Here is a 21,110-nt window from a genome sequence, read left to right on the forward strand (position 1 = left end):
AATGGCAAAGACAAGTGTTGAAAAGCAAAGATCTTATTTTCTACATTTCCCACACCTGGGCTTCGAATCAACCCAACATTAATCGTATTAATTACAAGCGATTTAAAAATAAAAGAAGATTGCTTTCTACCCAGTGCACATTTAATTTAATTTAATTTAATTTAATTTAATTTAATAACATGTTTGGTCACTATTCCTTGCATTTGGCCCATGTTCTGTCTCTGTTAAAAAAAGCAACTTAGGAAAGGATCAGATCACAGGAGGGGAGATGTTGTGTTGTCCATGCATTTTTGCAACAGAGTTGACAATGTATACTTACCATCTGTTTCTGAAAAATAGTTTGGAGGTGGATTTGCTGAGCATTAGCAATATGTGGGTTACTTATGTGCTAACAGTGGCAGCGAAACAAGTACCATTATCTTAGTCTGGTCAGAGTCACCTGCTGATGGCTCCCCTAATTTTGGTTACTTGTGCAGCATGCGGCAATTAACTCTTGAAAATGATACACCTGGTCAACCTCACAAATGCCGAAGAATCGCTGACTGGTTTCAGGTTTATTTCTTCAGCGCATTATGCAACAACATTGTGCCCAATTAAGATGCAGTTCCCATTTGCTAAAAGACAGCATATTACAAATCTATGTAAAAAAAAACACCACCACTTTATTAGTGTCACAAGTAGGCTTAAATTAAAGCTGCAACAAAGTTACTGTGAGAAGTACCTGAAAAGCAAACCAACGTACTTTTGGAATTCTCTGGGCAACATGTTTCTTGAACACGCCCTGCCGCACAATAGCACAGTGGTTAGCACAGTTGCTTCACCACTCCAGGGTCCCAGGTTCAATTCTCGGCTTGGGTCACTGTGCGGAGTCTGCACATTCTCCTAGTGTCTGCGTGGGTTTCCTCCGGGTGCTCCGGTTTCCTCCCGCAGTCCAACGGTGTGCAGGTTAGGTGGACTGACCATGCTAAATTGCCCTTAGCGTCCAAAAAGGTTGATTTACTGGGTTACAGGGACAGGGTGGAGGTGTGGGCTTAGGTGGGGTGCTCTTTTCAAGGGCCGGTGCAGACTCGATGGGCCCAACGGCCTCCTTCTGCACTGTAAATTCTATGATTCGATGATAATCTATGATAACCTCATCCGAATCTCTCATCCATCTGCTTACCTGCAGACTTGACTATTCCAGCGCACTCCTTACCAGCCTCCCATATTCCATCCTCTCTAAACCTGAGGTCATTCAGAAGTCTACTGTCTGTGTCCTTAACACCTGGATTTAAAAATTCTCTCCTACTTTCAAATCATTCAATGCCTTGCCCCTCCCTTCACTGCAATCTCCTCTGGTTCTGCCAATCTGCGCTCCTCCAATTCGGGCTTCTTGAACACCCCCATTTTTAACTACATTAAATCCAGAAATTTACAAAGTGGAGAGTGTGCAGAGAAGCCTACCAGAGGAACTGTACCTGGGATGAGGAGCTTCAGTTTTATGAAGAAACTGGTGAAGTTGGGGTAGTTCTCATTTGAGCAGAGAAAGTTAAAAGCAGATAAAATAAAGATATTCAAAATTATGAGGCATTTTGATAAGTGCTTTACTCATTTTACGGGATCTTAGCGTCGCTGACTGAGGCCAGCATTTATTGCCCAGCCCTAAGTGCGCTCCATTTCAGAGGAAATTTGAGAGTCAAGTAGATGAAGAGAAATGGTTTCCACCAGCAGGAGGTAATCAAAGGACACAGCATTACGGTAATTAACAAAAATACAGAGGGAAGATGTGAACGATGTTTTCGTCAGCACTTGGAGTTGTAATGATCTGAACTTTGAATCAATAGAACACATGGCCTGAAAGGATGATTGAATGAGATTCAATAGCAACTTTGAAAGAGGAAATTGGATAAGTACCTTTAAGATGAAAGAATTGCAGGAATATGGAAAAAGAAATCAGATTAATTGGATCACTCTTACAGTGACATGGCAGGGTTTCTTAGGCTAGAGAAAATTAAGTTCGCCTTAAGGGGTTCAGTACAGGGGTTCGTTCGGAGGTGGCAATCATTCATCAACTTCTTCAATTGGCGCGGGGGGGGGGGGGGGGGGGGGGCAAGGAAGTATGGAAGTGATGAATATGTGCAGGGAATCTAATTTATGGGCAGTTCGGGTATGTTATTGTGGGTTTTTTTGCGTGTGCTGGATCTCTGTTTAAAACGTGAAAATGATGGCTCAAATGGCCTCTTTCTGCTCATGCGCTGCTTGAATCATTTGGGTTCGTTGGGCGTGGAAATAGCGAAAAGGTAGGGAATGATGGGAAGAATTTGTAACATTCACGGTCTTTTTTTTTTTGAAAATATTTTACTGAGGCATTTATAATTTTAACTTTTTCACATTTTAAACAGAGATCCCACACACTCAAAAACCCCACAACAACACGTCCCAGCCCCAAACCCTAACTACCCATACAGTAGATTCCCAGCCCTTATTCATCACTTCCATACTTCCTTGCCTTCCTCCCCAATTTAAGAAGTTGACGAATGGTTGCCACCTCCGAACGAACTCCTGTACTGAACCCCTTAAGGCAAACTTAATTTTCTCTAGCCTAAGAAACCCTGCCATGTCACTGACTCAAACCCCCGACTTTGGAGGCTCCGAGTCCCTCCATCACAGCAAAATCCGTCTCCGGGCCACCAGGGAAGCAAAGGCCAAAACGTCGGCCTCTCTCCTCCCACTGGGCTCCCGGATCTTCCGACACTCCAAATATTGCCACCTCTGGACTTGGAGTCACCCTCCCTTCCAGGACCTCTGAAAATCCCTGCCAAAATCCCCTCAACCTTGGACACGGCCAAAACATATGTACATGCTTCGCAGGACTTTCCCCACACCTGTCCTCCACCTCCTCAAAAAACCTACTCATCCAGGCCACAGTCATATGAGCCCTGTGGACCACCTTGAACTGGATCAGGCTGAGCCTGGCACACGACGAAGATTCATTGACTCACCTCAGGGCCTTCTCCCATAACCAGACTTCCAACTTCCCTCCCAGCTCTTCCTCCCACTTCCTCTTCACCTACCCAATTGGGATCCCTTCCCACTCCATCAGTTCCTTGTATATTTCCGAGACTCTCCCCTCCCCAACCCCTGTTTTATTATTCATTTTTTTATTTGATATTTTTTATTTTTACTGATTATTTGTTAATGAGTGAGCAATTCTAACAGGGAATGTGGCATTGGTCCAATTACTGCATTGAACGTTAAGCAGGTGGAAGCAGATAGCCGGTGTTGGTCTATTCCAGGTGCCATGCAGCAGTGAACACGGAAATCTCTGGCGAAAATATAGGAAGTTCCTGGTTCTCTGGAAATAGTGGGAGATACTTTGCTGTGTCCCCCTCGGCTCTTTGTAAATTAGCGTGGAAATATCAAAGTGTTCTATTATTTTTTTTATAAATGTTTTTTATTCAGTTTTCATGTTTTATATTGAACAAATTACAAATTGTTAGAGAGAGAGAGAAAAAAAAAGAACACGCAAAAATTAACATATATATTTACAGGTAAGCATCGTCGTAATAATAACTGTGGCCTCCCCCCTTTAGCCGGCATACATATTTTACATTCCCCAATATGGCCGAGGCACATGTTTATTGGCATTTATTTAGTTTGGTTTTGGGCCTTAGCTAGCCATCAAACCCCCGTAACGAACCCGTAGCCCCCCCCCCCCCCCCCCCCCCCCGGCTACCTTCCCCCGATTCCCGTCCATTTTCCCCTGATTCTTGGCCACCCGACTATTCTTCCTCATGTACGTTGGCTACAAACAGGTCCCAGAACAGTTGCATGAATGGCTCCCACGTTCTGTGGAAGCCGTCGTCCGACCCTCGGATGGCGAATTTGATTTTCTCCATTTGGAGAGATTCCGAGAGGTCGGCCAGCCAGTCTGCAGCTCTGGGCGGTGCTGCTGACCGCCAGCCAAACAGGATTCTACGGCGGGCGATCAGGGAGGCAAAGGCAAGGGCGTCCGCCCTCCTCCCCAGGAATAGATCTGGCTGGTCTGAAACCCCGAAGACCGCCACTATCGGGCATGGCTCCACCCTCACCCCCACCACTTTGGACATAGCCTCGAAGAAGGCTGTCCAGTACTCCACAAGTCTGGGGCAAGACCAGAACATGTGGGCGTGGTTGGCCGGGCCTCTTTGGCACCGTTCACATCTGTCCTCCACCTCCGGGAAGAACCTACTCATACGGTTTCTCGTTAAGTGGGCTCTATGTACCACTTTTAGTTGCGTCAGGCTGAGCCTTGCGCACGTGGAGGTGGAGTTGACCCTATGCAGTGCTTCGCTCCAGAGTCCCCACCCTATCTCCATCCCCAGGTCGTCCTCCCATTTCCTTCTTGTTGCGTCCAGTACGGTGTCGTCCCTTTCTACCAGTCGGTCATACATGTCGCTACAGTTCCCTTTCTCTAGGATACTTGCGTCCAGTAGGTCTTCCAGTAGTGTCTGTCGTGGCGGTTGTGGGTACGTCCTTGTCTCCTTTCGTAGGAAGTTTTTGAGCTGCAGGTACCGTAGCTCGTTCCCCCCAACTAGCAGAAATTTCTCTGTCAGTTCGTCCAGTGTTGCGATCCTGTCGTCCGTGTATAGGTCCCTGACTGTCAGTGTCCCCCCGTCCTGCCTCCACCTTTTGAAGGTGGCTTCAGTCAGTGCTGGTTTGAACCTATGGTTGTTGCAGATGGGAGCCTTGTCCGACATTTTGTTCAGGCCAAATTCCTGCCGCAGTTGGTTCCAGGATTGGAGGGTGGCTGTCACCACTGGGCTGCTGGAGTGTTTTTTGGGTGGGGATGGGAGTGCTGCCGTGGCGAGGGCCCGGAGGGAGGTCCCCATGCAGGAGGCCTCCTCCGCACGCACCCACTCGGCTTCTGGCTCCTGGATCCATCCCCTTACTCGCTCGGCTGTTGCCGCCCAGTGGTAGAATTGTAGATTCGGGAGGGCTAGCCCCCCCCCTGGATTTTGTTTTTTGTAGGACCTTCTTTGGGATCCTAGCATTTTTACCCCCCCCCATACGAACGCCATGATAAGTTTGTCCAGCGCTTTGAAGAAGGCCTTGGGGATGTAGATCGGAATGGATCTAAACAGGAAGAGGAACCTGGGCAATACGTTCATTTTGATCGTCTGGACTCTCCCCGCGAGGGAGAGTGGGAGTGTGTTCCATCTTTGCAGGTCCTTTTTTACTTCCTCCGCCAGGCTGGTGAGGTTCCATTTGTGGATCCCTTTCCAGTCATGGGCTATTTGGATCCCCAGGTAGCGGAATTTATTTCGGGCTTGTTTGAACGGCAGCCCCGGCTCCAAACTCTTTCAGGGGCGCGATGATTCCGTCCATGCTGCTTTGTGGGTCCGAGATGTAGAGGAGCAGATCATCTGCATAGAGTGAGACTCTGTGCTCTCTGCCTCCCCTTCGGATCCCCCTCCAATTTTTTGCTGCCCTGAGCGCGATTGCTAGCGGTTCGATTGCTAATGCGAACAGCAGCGGGGACAGTGGGCATCCTTGTCTGGTGCCCCTGTGCAGCTGGAAGTATTGGGAGTTGGTATTGTTGGTCCGTACACTCGCCATGGGGGCGTTGTATAGGAGCTTTACCCAAGCGGTGAACCCTGTTCCAAGCCCGAACCGCTGCAGTACCTCTATGAGGTATTTCCATTCGACTCTGTCGAAGGCCTTTTCTGCGTCCAGGGAGACGATCACCTCTTGTGTTCTCTCCCCGGAGGGGGTCATTATCACGTTCAGCAGGCGCCTGATGTTCGAGGTGAGCTGTCTACCTTTGACGAAGCCCGTCTGGTCCTCTGTGACCACCTCAGGTACACAGTCTTCTAGCCTTTTGGCTAGGACTTTGGCCAGTATTTTGGCGTCTGCGTTCAACAGAGATATGGGTCTGTATGACCCACATTCCGTTGGGTCTTTGTCTTTCTTAGGTCCCAACCCCTGTTTTAGACATCACCTTATCCTGTAGTCCCCATAGTGGGAGGCAAGGGAAGCTCAGAAACTGCCTCCGAACAAAATCCCGTACCTGCAAGTACCGGAACCCGTTCTCACCCGGCAACTCAAACTCCTCCTCTAGCTCCTCCAGACTCAGGAAACTCTCCTCAATGAAGGGGTCCCAAATCTCTCAATCCCTGCCCGCTGTCACCTACTGAAGCCCCTGTCCAGCCCCCCCAGAGCAAACTGGTGGTTATCACAGATCGGTGACCACACCAACGCCCCCCCCCCCCCCAGTCTCATATGCTGCCTCCATTGCCCCCACACTCTCAGGACTGTCACTACCACTGGGCTTGTGGAGTACCGAGCCGGCGAGAACAGCAGAGGTGCCATTAACAAAGCCTTCAGACTCGTGCTCTTGCAAGATGCCGCCTCCCCTCCCCCATTACCCATTTCCTATCCATCGATATATTAGCTGCCCGGTAGTAATTAATAAAGTTCGGAAGGACCAAGCCCCCCACCCTGCGCCTTCCTTCAAGAAGGACCTTCTTAACCCTCGGGGCTTTCCCGGCCCATATAAAACACGAGATCGCCGCATTCATCTTCCTAAAAAATGCCTAGGGGATGAAGATTGGAAGACGCTGAAGCACAAACAGCAATCTCGGGAGGACTGGCATTTTCACAGTCTGTACCCTCCCCGCCAATAACAATGGGAGCACATCCCACCTTCGGAAGACCCCTTTGATTGCTCAATCAACCTGCCCAAATTTAGTTTATGAAGCTGACCCCAGTCCCTTGCCACTTGAATCCCCAGGTACCTAAAACTCCCTCTCACCACATTGAACGGCATCTCCCTCAATCTCCTCTCCTGCCCCCTTGCCTGGATCACAAAAACCTCACTCTTGCCCATATTCAATTTGTACCCCAAGAACCGACCAAATTCCTCCAGTATCCACATAATTCCTGCAATTCCCAACAGGTTTGTTATATAAAAGGAGATAATCGTCCGCATAGAGCGACCCCACCCCACCCCCCCACTACCCTGCCAAATGTTCGATGCTCTCAGCGCCATTGCCAAAGGTGCCACTGCCAAAGGCTCTATGGCCAGGGCAAAGAGTGGTGGGGAGAATGGACACCCCTGTCTTGTCCCCCAGCACAGAAGAAAATATTCTGATCGAACCCGGTTTGTCCTTACATTCGCCACCGGTGCCTTATATAGCAACCGGACCCAATCCACAAACCCCTGCCCAAATCTAAACCTTCTCAGAATATCCGAGAGGTACCTCTACTCCATCCAATCAAAGGCCTTTCTGCATCCATGGCCACCACCACTTTGACCTCGCGCCCCTCCGCAGGCATCATTATTACATTTAGGAGTCGCCTAATGTTGGACGTCAGATGTCGTCCCTTAACAAATCCTGTCTGGTCCACCCCCATTACTCCCGGAACACAATCCTCTATGCGTGTGGCCAAGATCTTTGCGCGCAATTTTGCATCTACATTTAACAGGGAGATTGGCCTGTACGAACCACAGCTCTCCGGATCCTTATCCCGCTTCAAAATAAGGGAGATCGATGCCTGCGCTAACATTGGGGGGAGCACTCCCAGCTCCTTAGACTCATTAAAAGCCTTTACCCGGAGTGGCCCCAACAGCCCGGAAAACGTTTTATAAACTCAACCGGGTATCCGTCTGGTCCCGGGGCTTTACCCAATTGCATCGTCCTCAACCCGTCTATAACTTCCCCAAGCCCAATTGGGGCTCCCAAATCCTCCACTAACTCCTCATCTATCCTCGGGAACTCCAGCCCAACCAGAAATCGCTCCATAACTTCCTCCCCAGCTGGGGTTCCAATTTATACAATTTACTATAAAACTCCCGCAAAAACTTCATTTACCCCTGCCGGATCCAGAACCATCTTCCCCCTGTATCTCTCACTTTCCCAATCTCTCTCGCTGCCTCCTGTTTCCTCAGCTGGTGCGCCAGCATCCTGCTGGTTTTTCCCCACATTCATACACCACCCCCATCACCCTCCTCAGCTGTCTTTCCGCCTTACCTGTGGACAGGAGCCCAAATTCCAGCTGCAGTCTCTGACGCTCCTTCAAAGCCCGTCATCCGGAGACTCCGCGTACCTCCTGTCCACATGTAAATTTCGCCTACCAATCTGTGTAACTCCACCCGCTCAGCCTTCCCCTAATGGGCCCAAATTGAGATGAATTCCCACCCTAATAATTGCCTTCCGTGCCTCCAAAACCACCCCCGCCGAAACCTCACCCGTGTCATTGATCCCTATATATCCCCGAATGGCCTCCCTCACACACCTCCTCCTCCGCCAGCAGCCCCACATCCAACCTCTATTGAGGGCGCTGGGTCTTTCCTTTGCTAACTTGCAAGTCCACCCAGTGTGGGGCATGATCTGACACCACTATTGCTGAATATTCAGCATCTACCACCTCAGCCAGCAGCATTTTGTCCATCACAAAGAAGTCTATCCGGGAATACACCTTATGCACATGGGAGAAGAATGAAAACTCCCTGCTCCTCGGCCTCCCAAATCTCCACGGATCGATCCCCCCCACCCGAAGCTCCTGAAATGAAATAAAATTAAATGAAAATCGCTTATTGTCACAAGTAGGCTTCAAATGAAGTTACTGTGAAAAGCCCCTCATCGCCACATTCCGGCGCCTGTTCGGGGAGGCTGATACGGGAATTGAACCGTGCTGCTGGCCTGCCTTGGTCGGCTCTCAAAGCCAGCGATTTAGCACTGTGCTAAATCAGCCCCTTTGCCATAGCTCAGTGTTTTTCCAAACTGTTTTTCCCGGGACCCACTTTTACAACCGGCGGACCTTCGGGACATGGCTGACGTTCACGAGACATGCCAGCTGACGTTAGCGCCCCACGCCGGCTGACCTTCGTGACACACCATTATTGTTTACCTTTAACGTGCAGGCGGGCCTGCTTGGTCCTCACAATCTCTCTTGCTTTGTCATTCAATGTTGCATTTAAGCTAAGGACTGACATTCAATGTTACATTTAAGCTGACGATTTAAGGGCGAAATTCTCCGCCCCCCACGACGGGTGGGAGAATAGCGGGAGGGCCTTCCCGACATTTTTCCCGCCCTCCCGCTATTCTCCCCCCCCCCGCCGAAGTCCCGGCCCGAATCGCCGCCGCCGTTTTTTTTACGGCCGGCAGCGATTCTCAGCTGTTAGATGGGCCGAAGTCCCAGCCCTTTACGCCGTTTTTACGAACGGCAAACACACCTGGTCTTGCCGTTCGTAAAAACGGCGTGACTAACTCGCTATTAATAACCATGGCACCGGGTGCCATGGGCCCGCGATCGGTGGGCACCGATCGCGGGCAGCGGGCCCGATGCCCGCGCACTACTTGTCCTTCCGCCGCCCCGCAGTATCCATTCGCGGGGCGGCTGAGGGGCAACCCGGCCCGCGCATGCGCGGCTTTCGTGCAAAAACGCGATGACGTCACCCGCGCATGCGCGGGTTGGAGTCTTCCAAACTGCGCATGCGTGGCTGACGTCATATGACGCGTCAGCCGGCGCTAACTCCGGCAAGCTGGCTTAACGATTTTCGTTAAGCCCGTCTTGCCGGAGCCTACGGCATCGGGCTGCTAGCCCCGACCGGGGACCAGAATTGGTCCCCGGTCGGGAAGGGGCACGCTGCCGTAAAACCCGCCCGGGTTTTACGCCAGCTTTACGATTTCTCCCGTTTTGGGAGAATCGCGCCCTAAGTTCTTGCTGCATGCTTTGAACAAAATGAAGAGGTTTGTCCTTGTACTCGCCATGCTTAGTTTTCAAATGCGTTTGAAGTTTTGAGGGTTTTAAACTTCATTTGTCAGTATTTCCCTGCATATAACACACATGGGCTTTGCTTCCTGATTTGTATTGTCACAATTAGCGCTATATCTCAAGAAATCACCTTTATACTGCTTCGTTCCCGATTTCAGTTTCTTCTTAATTGTTTGTTCGCCAGAGGCCCTGGAGCTCACACCAGCACAGCCTTGTCCTACCATGGACTCTCATGAGAAGCTCTTTCCAGCAGATTTAGTTGTGAGATCCTGTTCTGTTTGTATCTCTGGCCCTCTCTACCTTATTACAAAATGACCCACCTTCAGTTCTTTACACAGTCCTGTTGCTTGCTAACTGGCAGCTACAAAATGGAGGAATCTCACCTCTTATGATTTTGCTCCCAAAATCGGGTGCATGACCTTCTCTCTGCCGCTGCCTCTGGCGGAAAGACTCATCGTTCATATTTAAAGACCGGTCGCAGCCGGCATTCTTTTTTTTTAAACTTTGAAACTTTATCTCTAATACCCAATTTTTCCAAATTTATGATGCTTTACTGCTAAAAATTAAAACAACTTCAGTTGAACTTGTGCATCCTTACATTTACACACAAACTTTGCTTTAAATATATTCCCATTTCTTTGGAAATTTAACCAATTATGACAAAAAAGTACAATCTTGTTTTTACTTTACAAACTACGACTTTAGAGGGGATGAAGTAACTTGTCAAACACGCACAATGTTACACTATTTCCTACTGGTTCCACTGCATTGCACTATCCAAACATCCCCAAAAGCACTTACTTCCTGTTTTCCAGAGAATGTTGACACAAAGTGATGACTGTAAGTTTTGTTCCAGTGTTCACCTATGTCAGCCCCATTGACTGGCCTTCTTTAATCAGTATTCCGACAACCTGGCATGGCTTTCTCTCACTGTACCCATCCCAGTCACAGTACCCACTTCCCGACCAGTACTTACCATCGTGGGAATGCAAACGGACCTTGTACTAGCCGTTGAATGGACTGACCAAGTAGCCGCAGGTTGCATACTGCCGATCGGTGGCGGGGGACGAGCCCCCCCCCCCCTGCTGATCAACCATAGCCTCTCCTGGGCCATGTCCCGCACTTACCCTGGGCCGCCCTCTCGCAACTACCGTCATCAACCCTCCTCCTCCTCCACTTTGAAAGTCCAGCAGTATAATCCCCCCCCCCCCCCCCCCCCCCCAACACCCTCACTCCCACTTTGCTTTCGTGAACTAGCCCGCCCAGCTAGCCTGGCAGCTCCTGCCCATGGCACCTAGCAACCTACCCCCCACTGATTCCCCTCTCCCCGTGCTTAATGCAAACAGTCAAAACAAAAGCAAAAAGTAAAAACAAACAAACAATCCCTCCCAAGGTCCGAACACAAAGACCCACCCCTCATCCCTTAACAAAGCGTTGCAAACCGACCTAACCCCAACCAGAACCGAAGAACACAAAAAAATGAAAGAAACATCAGAAAAAACAACATGAACCCAAGTTTTTCACAACATAGTTCAGTTCTCCTCAATCAAAGTTCAAGATCATCCTTCTCCTGCCAGTCCATTCCCCTTCGGAAAGTCCACCGTCTCCTCTGCCGAACCAAAATACAACTCCCGGCCCCCATAGGTCACCCATAGGCGAGCCCGGTACAGTAGTCTGTACATTACGCCCTTCTTGTACAGGGCCAACTTGATCCTATTAAAACTCACCCTCCTCTTCGCGAGCTCTGCTCCCAGGTGTTGGTACACCCGAATCTTGACGTCTTCCCAAGTGCATCGCCTCATCTGCCTGGCCCACCTCATGATGCGTTCCTCGTCTAGGAACCAATGCAATCGCACCACCACCGACCTCGGCGGCTCACTCCCCCTGGGACTTGCGCATCAGTGCCCTGTGGGCTCAATCCACCTCCAAAGGCCGGTCAAACGCACCTTCCCCAAACAGCTTCTCCAGCATCTTCCCAACATATGCACCCGCGTCCCATCCTTCAATTCCCTCCAGCAGACCCACGATCCGGATACTCTGCCTCCGAGAATGGTTCTCCAGGTTCTCCACTTTCTCCAGCAGTCGCTTCTGCCGGTCCCGTATCAGCCCAATTTCTGTTGCCATTGAAATGCACTGTTCCTCATGCTCCCCCGCCAGCTCCTCCAACCTCTGGATCACCTGTCCCTGGGCTGCCAGTCTAGTCTCCAAGCGGTCGACACCGCCTTGATCCAGATCATCGCCCGGGGAAGGTCCTCCTAACTTTCCTTCCGCTGTTGGGTGAACTTCTCATTTAAGAAACTCAGCAACTGGTCCATTGACCACTGGGTCGGCAGGGCCAGACCCTGCCCATCCGCCATCTTCGCATGTGTTGTCCGCACCATACTCGCCTCAACCAACTGGATCACTTTTTCCCGGGCACTTCTAGACCACAGCCCCATAAACTAGGGGTCACTCTCTTCTGCTCTCACTTCTCCACCTTTCTCCTACAAAATGCCTGCGACAAACCGGCGCAAAGGCCACAAAAAAAACATTGAACGGGAGCTGCCAAATATGTGACCACTCTATGGCTGCCACCAGAAGTTCACATTCACTGCGTATTGATAACAACTGCTAAACAGCAACAATTATGCTTTGGTTTGTAATAGGGATGATTGAAAGGGAAAACTGCAATTATCTATGATTCTATGTTTCCCCCATTAAGCATGTGTGAAAGGTTAAAATACTTAAAATAAAAAAAACAACAGTGCTTAAAGAGGTTGACTTGCATCAAAAGGGCCTTAATGTAAAACATTGTTATGTGGATGCTAAGAGGTTGGCAGCTCCACTGGCCTCAGTAAGGACTTGACTAATAATGGTTCAAGTGCAGTGTTTGCCTTACTCCCCTCATCCACACTGTAGTCTTGGAAGTTCAACTGAGAGTGAAGGAGGAGATTATTCAGTTTACATCAAATCTCAGAAAACTTTTGAAAATGACCTTGTAAATTGGGTAAGGACCATTTCTCCTCAACCAATTGGGCCCACACCACACTGTGTGGTGACTTTTAATTATTTCAGGGCAACAAAGGTGAGCAATTAATGTTGCACTGCCACCCAATACAAAAACATAATTAGATACAAATCTCAAAAGAACATCCACAGATACAGCTGGGAAATGGAGGTGATAATTTTTATTCTAAAACACAACCGGAACTTATTTTTATTTCCATTCTAGTTTGTATTCCCACAAGTGGGCAATTGGCAATGCATTTCTTAAACAGCTGACGCCTCAAAATACCATGGAGAAATTTTGGTTGGAGGTGGTAAACTTGACAGATTTGGGAGCTGATTGCACTTACTTTTAACATATTTGATTGGGTAGGGCAGGTTGCCCTTGCTGGACTGGGCAGCAATGAAGGCGGCTGCACTCTCTGTTGACGGGAAACAATCCTCAGATGTTTGCAAACACTGACGGTTGTCTATCTCCAAGTAGACTTCGGAACTGTGTGTGAGGAACAAAAAGTTAGAAATGCCAAGATTAACCACAGAACCATAAGTTTATAACTGTTAACTAATTTGTGCCCATGGCAGCTCTTTGCTGCATCTTCCCCAACCTCACACAACCTCTCGGAATGTTTCAACCACAGTCATTTGTGAAGCATTCCATACGCTAACTGCCCCATGTTCAAAAAATAATTCTACCAATCGCTCATTCCACTTCCTGTGGCCTTACATTAATGACTTCTCACCCCAACCAGACAGAAGAATGGTTTTGCCTTCTTCACCAACAAAACCCTGCATCATTTTTTAAAACCTGAAATCGCCTGCTCACCACCTCTACACCAGTGCAAAGAGACTCACATAACGCTGAACTCTTCCCATGGCCATTGTTTCGCAACCCCATTATTAATCGCATGAATCTACAATCCCAAGCTTTATTTTTATTCGTTCATGGGATGTGGGTGTCACTGGCTGGGCCACCATTTATTGCCCACTCCTGAGGGCATTTGAAAGTTAACCACATTGCTGTGGGTCTGGAGTCACGTGTAGGCCAGACCAGGTCAGGACGATAGATTTCTTTTCCAAAAGGACACTGATGTACCAGATGAATTTTTACAACAATCAACAATGGTTTCATGGTCATCATTAGACTTTTAATTCCAGATTTTTATTCAACTCAAATTTTACCATCTGCCGTAGTGGGATTTAAAGTCAGCTCCCCAGAGCATTACCGTGGGTCTCTGCATTACAATTCTACTGCACCACCGCCCTCCCCTTGTCAAGGTCCTCTACCTACAACATGCCCCTATTTATAAAATCCAAAATGTTAATGACCATTTTTGCGGATTTATCTATTCATTGTCACATTTTTCACACCATCACATAATGTAGCTTCAGAGTGTCTGCCCTATCCATCGAGTCACCATCTCCTATCCCCAAAATGCCCATTAAATTGCATCTGCCCATTCTGCTAATGTACATATTTTCTGAAAGCATTTTTTACAATCCCCTTTGTCAAACCGCTCATTGTAGTTTGTCAGCAAATCTCAACGTTGTGTCCCCCTGCCCAAGATCGAATAATCTATTCATTGAAAACAAGAGGACTCAGCATTGAGCTCTTGGGCCCACCACTTCCTATCTTCTCAAATATTGGCGATGGCTGTTAAGTCAACCATGCTGTTACATTCCTGATATGCCTAATTTCTGTAACAATGTTCCCGATAGATAACCTGAACAATGCCATCTGAAATTTTTTTTAAATAATTAATTTACAGGATGCAAGCGTCGCTGGCTAGACTAGCAATTATTGCCCACCCCTATTTGCCCTTCAGAAGGTGGGGGTGAGATATCTTCTTGAACCGCTGCAGTCCCTGAAGTGTAGGAACACACACAGTGCTGTTAGGGAACTAAGGGAGCTGCCCCTTAAATTTTTCCGTCATACTAGAATTTGGTATCTCCTGCTCAGTGTAGATGTACACATGCAGCAGCGATCCTCCACTGTAATACAAGGTTTAAGGCTGCAGCCCCATCTGCTTTGATTGGCCAAGCTACCATTAGCATAAACAAGCATATATATTGGACAGTTCATTGCACAATGCAGCATCATAGTGCACTCTTCCCCTAAAAAAAATCTAAAATAAACATGCACCCCAAGCAATAGACATTATATGGAAGGAACACCAACTCAGAACTTCTTACCCTATAACCTCTTGCCCAAGCTCTCTCACTATCCGAATAAATCTCTTCATTCTGGAGCCATGGCCGTAGTAAGGGGTGATCATAGGCTCCCCTTGTGAGTTCTTCTTGAATCTCAGGACAGTGTGCAGGAGGGCCCCCAGCCTTCGAAGGAAGTTCACGGCATCGTTGAGCAGTTCCTCTGGAGGCAGGAGCACGATCAGCACCAGCGTCCCCTTTGCCAGTTGCTCAGGGGCGTCATCTACACAATCTAGGCCGTCCCAACCACACTGCTCGTTGTTACAACCCTGGTCACAGTGACCATCTTGGTAGTGGTCAGCACAGTACTTTTCATAAATTGGGCTGTAGGGATCACAAAGGACAAGTTAGAGAGTAACAAACATCCCCAAAAGTCAACCTTGTCCAGTTCCAACCTTATGATGACATTATGAGTTAATGTACATTGCAACTCTTGTTATTGTTCTGTGTACCAGGCTCAGTAAGCTTAAATGCTATTCCAAAACAACTTTAAGTCATGGCTCCAAGACAGAATGTCATGGGTTCAAGTCCCAGTCCAGAGATCTGACAACAGAATCTCAAGTGCAATACTGAGGAAGTGCTGCACTGTTAGACATGCCATCTTTCGGATGAGAGCTTAAACCAAGGTCTGCTCTTTTAGGCTGGTGTCAAAGGTCCCATGGCACTATTTTGAAAGAGAGGAGGGGGGAAGAGTTATCCCAGCCAATATCTACCCTCAACCAACATCACTAAAATACGTTAGGCAGTTCTCGCATTGCTCTTTATGGGAGCTTGTTCTGCACAAATTGGCTGTTGCACTTCTTAGAGTGACTGCACTTCAAATGGTACAGCTGCATTAAGGGGAAGCTGAATAAGTAGTTGAAGAAGAAAGGAAGAGAAGGCTAACCTGACAGGGTGTAAATTAAGTTGAGAAGTAGGAGGTTGTGTGGGGCATAAACATTAAGGTAAAAGCAACTTAATGTGAATGCTGAATCAGAAACAAGAACAGAAAATGCTGGACAATCTCAGCAGGTCTTACACATCGGTTATACTGGAACAGTGCGGCTGGATAGAAGGCCAGAAATGGTGGAGATTGACAAAGGTGCCACGGACACAAAGATAATGTAAATAGTGGTGATAATGATTAAGAAGGGTGTCGAAATTGAAACGTTACGAGATCAGAATGTTAATTGCAGAACAAAGGATAACTGGGAACAGGAAACGGATGGCTCAAGTGGGGTAAGGTTTTGGGGGGGGGGGGGGGGGAGACAATGGTGAGGGGTAAAAACAGATTGATGGAAGAAATTAAAATAAACGGACAGAAATAAAAATGTGGTGAAGGCGGAGGAGGGTGTTTACAATCTGAGGTTTTTGAACTCAATGTTAATCATAGAATTTTTACAGTGCAGGAGGCCATTCGGCCCATCGAGTTTGCACCGTCCCTTGGAAAGAGCACTCCACTGAAGCCCACGCTGCTACCCTACCCCCATAATGCCACCTAACCTTTTGAACAAGAAGGGGCAATTTAGCATTGTCAATCCACCTAACCTGCACATCTTTGGACTGTGGGATAAAACCAGAGCACCCGGAGGAATCCCACGCAGACACGGGGAGAACGTACAGACTCCGCACAGACAGTCACCCAGCCTGGAATCGAACCCGACTAGAAGGCCTGGGTCCTGCTTGCGGACTGGAGGTGTTCTGCAAAGCGGCCACCCAGCCTGCACATAGTCACCCCAATGTAGAGTAGACCGCATTGGGAACAGCTAATGCAATAGATGAGATTGAAAGGTGTACGTGAAGCGCTGCCTCATCTGAAAAGAGTGTTTAGGTTCTTGGAGGCAGCGCTTCATGTGCACCTCCTTCAATCTGGTCTATTGCTGCTCCCAGTGCGGTCTACTCTACATTGGAGAGACTAAACGCAGACTGGGTGACTGCTTTGCAGAACACCTTCGCTCCAATCACAAGCAGGACCCAGACCTTCCTTTCGCTTGCCGTTTCAACTCATCGTCCTGCTCTCATGTCCACATGTCCGTCCTTGGCCTGCTGCAATGTTCCAGTGAAGCTCAGTGCAAACTGGAGGAATGGCATCTCCTCTTCAGGTTCGACATGTTACAACCTTCTGGTATTAACATTGAGTTCAACAACTTCAGACTGTGAACTCTCTCCCCACCCCATTTTTATTTCTATCAGTTTATTTTCATTTCTTCCATTGATCCATTTTTCACACACCATTGTCCTCTTACCCCCACTTGGGCCATCTGTTCCCTGTTCCTAGATGTCCTTTGACACACTGCTCACCTTTGTTCTGCCATGAACACATTCTGATCTCTTAAATGTGCCTCTCTCAGCACCCTTCTTAGTCATTATCACCACCATTTACATTCTCTTTATCCTTCTGTCTATGACATCTTTGTCAATCTCCACCTTTCGCTGGCCGTTACACAGCCCCCCCCCCCCCCCCCCATCAGTATAAATCTGATCCTATTTCAAGTTCTCTCTAGCTTTGAGGAAGAGTATTTGAAACATTAGCTCCGTTCTCTCCCTACAAATGCTGTCAGACCTGCTGAGACTGGCATAGACATATTGGGCTGAATGGCCTCCTTCTGTACTTCAAACTCTATGTATTTCATTGGCTGTATTGCATTTTGGGATGTTCAGAGGATGGGAAAGACATTATTTAAGGGCAAATCCTTTTCTTCTTTTGCCCTACCCATTTAACCCAACTTCACACAGCTGCCCAGAGAGCAGAGCTCCAAAAGCCTGCCATAGATGTTGAACGTACTTGCAGGATTTCTGAGTGAACCGACAGTCGAAGTTGTCAAACAAGCACTCGGGTGTGTTGCAGGCGGGGTCGCATTGGTTATTGTTGAAGTATTTCCAGCATTGCAGGCTCTCTGTGCAGTTCTCCCAAGGTTTCAAGGTGAGCGAGCAGTCACCACCGTCCCACTCGCACTCGTGGTTGTTGCACTCCTGGTCACAGACTCGGTCCCCAGCCTTCTCCTTGCACAGGGGCAACTGGCAGTTCTTGATCTCTGTTTCATCACACGTCAGCCCCTGGAATGGAGCTGGGCACAGGCAGCTGAAGAATGGTGGCGAAGACTTTGGGAGGCAGGTGCCGCCATGGTGGCACTGCTTGGTAAGGCAGATGGGTAGCTCACACACTGAGCCGCTGAATCCTTTCAAACAATTGCACCTGGGGCCCATGGGACTCATGGAGCAAATCCCACCGTTCTGGCACAATACCTGCCCACAGGTGTAGTTGGTGTGTTCACAACTCGCTCCGACTACGCCCTGCAGAGAGAATTAAAACAGGAGTGAAAGACATTCCGCATTATTCATCCTTCAAATTGAGAAAACTAGCTAGAAATATAAAACAGATGGTACGAGTTTCTTCAGGCATTTAAAAAGGAAAATTGAGAGTAAAGTGAAGGTTGATCCTGGAGTATTAATCCTGGGACAAAAAGGAACTGGCAGATGGTTTAAACAAAATTGGCAGGCGGATGAGAACCTGAGGACAAATTTAGAGCAGGAGAAGGAGAATTGAGTGAATGAAAATCGCCTATTGTCACAAGTAGGCTTCAAATGAAGCCCCTAGTCGCCACATTCTGGTGCCTGTTCTGGGAGGCTGTTGCATGGCAGCGTGATATCATCGCTGCTATGGAAACATGGCTTAAGGAATGGCAGAAATGGCAGCTCAACACCCCTGAATATATTGCTTCTAGGCAGGGTAGGGAGAAGGATAAAAAAGGTGAGGGTGTAGTAAGGCAAGGTAAAGTCGCCATAGTTCCAGATGACCATAGGCTGCTTTCCCTTTTGAGGGGAGAGCTGACTGGTGGTGATTTAACCTGATGAAGATCACACCTCAGGCGAGGGGCAAAGTTGAGAAGGCGGGGCCTTCATGAATAACCTCAGCAGCTACGGGAATTGAACCAGCGGTGCGGTCCTTGCTCTGCATCACAAACCAGCTGTCCAACCAAGTGAACTAAACCGGCCCTCAGGGATGTAGCATGTAGCATTATTGATCAACAGGGAAAGGGTACTGAAAAAATTATTAGAACCAAAAGCGGACAAGTCCCACGTCTTGGCAGACTTCATTCTAGGGTCGGAAAAGAAGTGGCTACTTAGATAGCAGATGCACCGATTTAAATTTTCCAAAATTCCCTAGATTTCGGAAAGGTCGCATCAGACTGGAAAGTAGTTAATGCGGCTCCTCTGTTCAAGATAAGAGGAGGACAGAAAGCAGGAAACTGCAGGTCAGTTAGCGTTACACTGTTATAGGGAAAATATTAGAATCTATTATCGAACTGGTAGCAGTGGGGATAAGCGCCAAGTGAAATGAAAACAGGCAGAGCCAACGTGGTTTTGTGAAAGGGAAACCGCTTTTGACTAACGTATTGGAGTACGATGTATAGTTTTAGTCTCCTTATTTAAGAAAGTATATCAATGTGTTAGAAGCAGTTCAGAAAACGCTCAATCAACTGATACATGGGATGGAGGTTACCTTATCAGGAAAGGTTGGACAGACTGGGCCTGTAATCATTTTGGAGTTTAGAAAAATGAAAGCGGATGTTATTGAAACACAAAAGATCCTGAGAGAATGTGATATGCTAGATGCTGAGAGAAGAGACGAGAACAAGGGACACAATTTAAAAAGGGGTAGCCCATTTAAGACAAAACTGAAGGGACGTCTTTCGAACTATCTTTCCCAGAAACGGTGGAGGTGTGTCACTCAGTATTTTTAAGGCAGAGATAGATAGATTCTAACAAGGGAGTCAAAGGCATCAAGGGTAGGTGAAAGAGGGAGCTGTGCCACGATTGGATCAACCATGATCTTATTGAATGATAGAGCAGGCTCAAGGGGCCAAATGGCCTCCTCTTGCTCCCAATGCATAGGCTCCCTCTCATTGTATCAGCCTCCCCGTATCAGCCTCCCTGGACAGGCGCCGGAATGTGGCGACTAGGGGCTTTTCACAGTAACTTCATTGAAGCCTACTTGTGACAATAAGCGATTTTCATTCATTTTCATTTCATTTGTAATGAATTGCAATAACCATGCACTGGTTACACAGGCAGCAGTCCCCTAGAATAGGAGGACCACAACTGGTAGGGTTTCAGGGACTTGTGGGAACTGACACACACAAGATCATTGAGGTCGAGTTACAGTTAATCAGACAAATAGATTGTGAAAGTATAAAAAGTTGCAAGTTTGGTTAGCCAGCATCTGACTGGTGAGGCAGTAAGTAATGTCCTCGGTGATCAAGTAGCCAATCAAAGGGCGCATAGGGGGAAAATATCTGCATGCAAGGCCTCGTTGACAAGGGAAGACAAAGGATCTGCTTTGTTCTAGCCATTGAGATGCAAGGGTGGCATATTTGTCTGGGAACAGTTTAGACAAAGGAAAACAGAGCTTTGGGCTTTCTGGCCCTCGAAAGGATATTAACCTCACGGAAACAAACCTAGGAGTGGTGTACAAGACTTGGACAGCAGAAGATGCAGTTAATAGTCACTTCAAATCGAGAATAGGGGCAGCTTCATGCAGGAAAATCCTATGTATGTAGCTTGTGGTTCAAACCCTGCTTTCACTTCACATCTGTTGAGCACAAGTGCGGAGATAGCAATCAGGTTGCTAGAAACCGGGCAGTCTTTCACCATCGCCTGCCCCAGTCAGTTCAAGTGGGCTACCACTGGCACATTCAGCTGGCGGAGAATTGCGAATGGGACTGTTTACACAAGTGCCTGTCCCGGGTCACAAACAACTACTGGAAGGGATTGGAGTTTGTGGCAAATAACAGGTATTAACGGGTCGTTCTTTCAGAAAAAAGAAAGTGACAACATTTCCAAACAATTCATGATTATTCAAACAAACCAAAGGATAGGAAAGAACTCTGTTACACTTACAGGTCTGCATTGGCAAGTATATCCGAGCGGAGCGTTAACAGCAAACATACATGTCCCTCCGTTCCGACATGGCCGTGAAAGGCACAGATCAACAATGCTCTCACAGTGACGGCCTACAAGAGATCAGTGGTTTATGTTATTGACTGAACAACAGGACAAAGACCCTTCTCAGTCCTTGCATGAAACAGCATGAATATTGGGTGACGTGCAGTTAATATCACTTGCTTTACATCATAACTTGTTTTGAGGAGGGCATTCACTGCCTGTCCAGTGGGGAGGGAGCATATCCTTTAGGTCACAAT

General features: G+C 47.9%; 1 protein-coding gene across 2 annotated transcripts in view; it reads right to left on the reverse strand.

Moving 5' to 3' along the window:
- The window catches only part of LOC119964926 (neurogenic locus notch homolog protein 2-like), a 183,311-nt gene that overhangs the window by 19,942 nt on the left and 142,259 nt on the right, over positions 1-21,110 (reverse strand). For both annotated transcript variants that reach the window (XM_038795110.1, XM_038795109.1), the window contains exons 24-27: positions 20,809-20,921; positions 17,693-18,201; positions 14,914-15,252; positions 13,074-13,216 (exon numbers count right to left, since the gene is read on the reverse strand). In XM_038795110.1, the coding sequence (XP_038651038.1) occupies positions 13,074-13,216; positions 14,914-15,252; positions 17,693-18,201; positions 20,809-20,921 (1,104 nt within the window). The remainder of the gene's footprint in view (positions 1-13,073; positions 13,217-14,913; positions 15,253-17,692; positions 18,202-20,808; positions 20,922-21,110) is intronic.

This window comes from Scyliorhinus canicula, chromosome 4, assembly GCF_902713615.1.
Source record: "Scyliorhinus canicula chromosome 4, sScyCan1.1, whole genome shotgun sequence".
Classification (NCBI taxonomy): domain Eukaryota; kingdom Metazoa; phylum Chordata; class Chondrichthyes; order Carcharhiniformes; family Scyliorhinidae; genus Scyliorhinus; species Scyliorhinus canicula.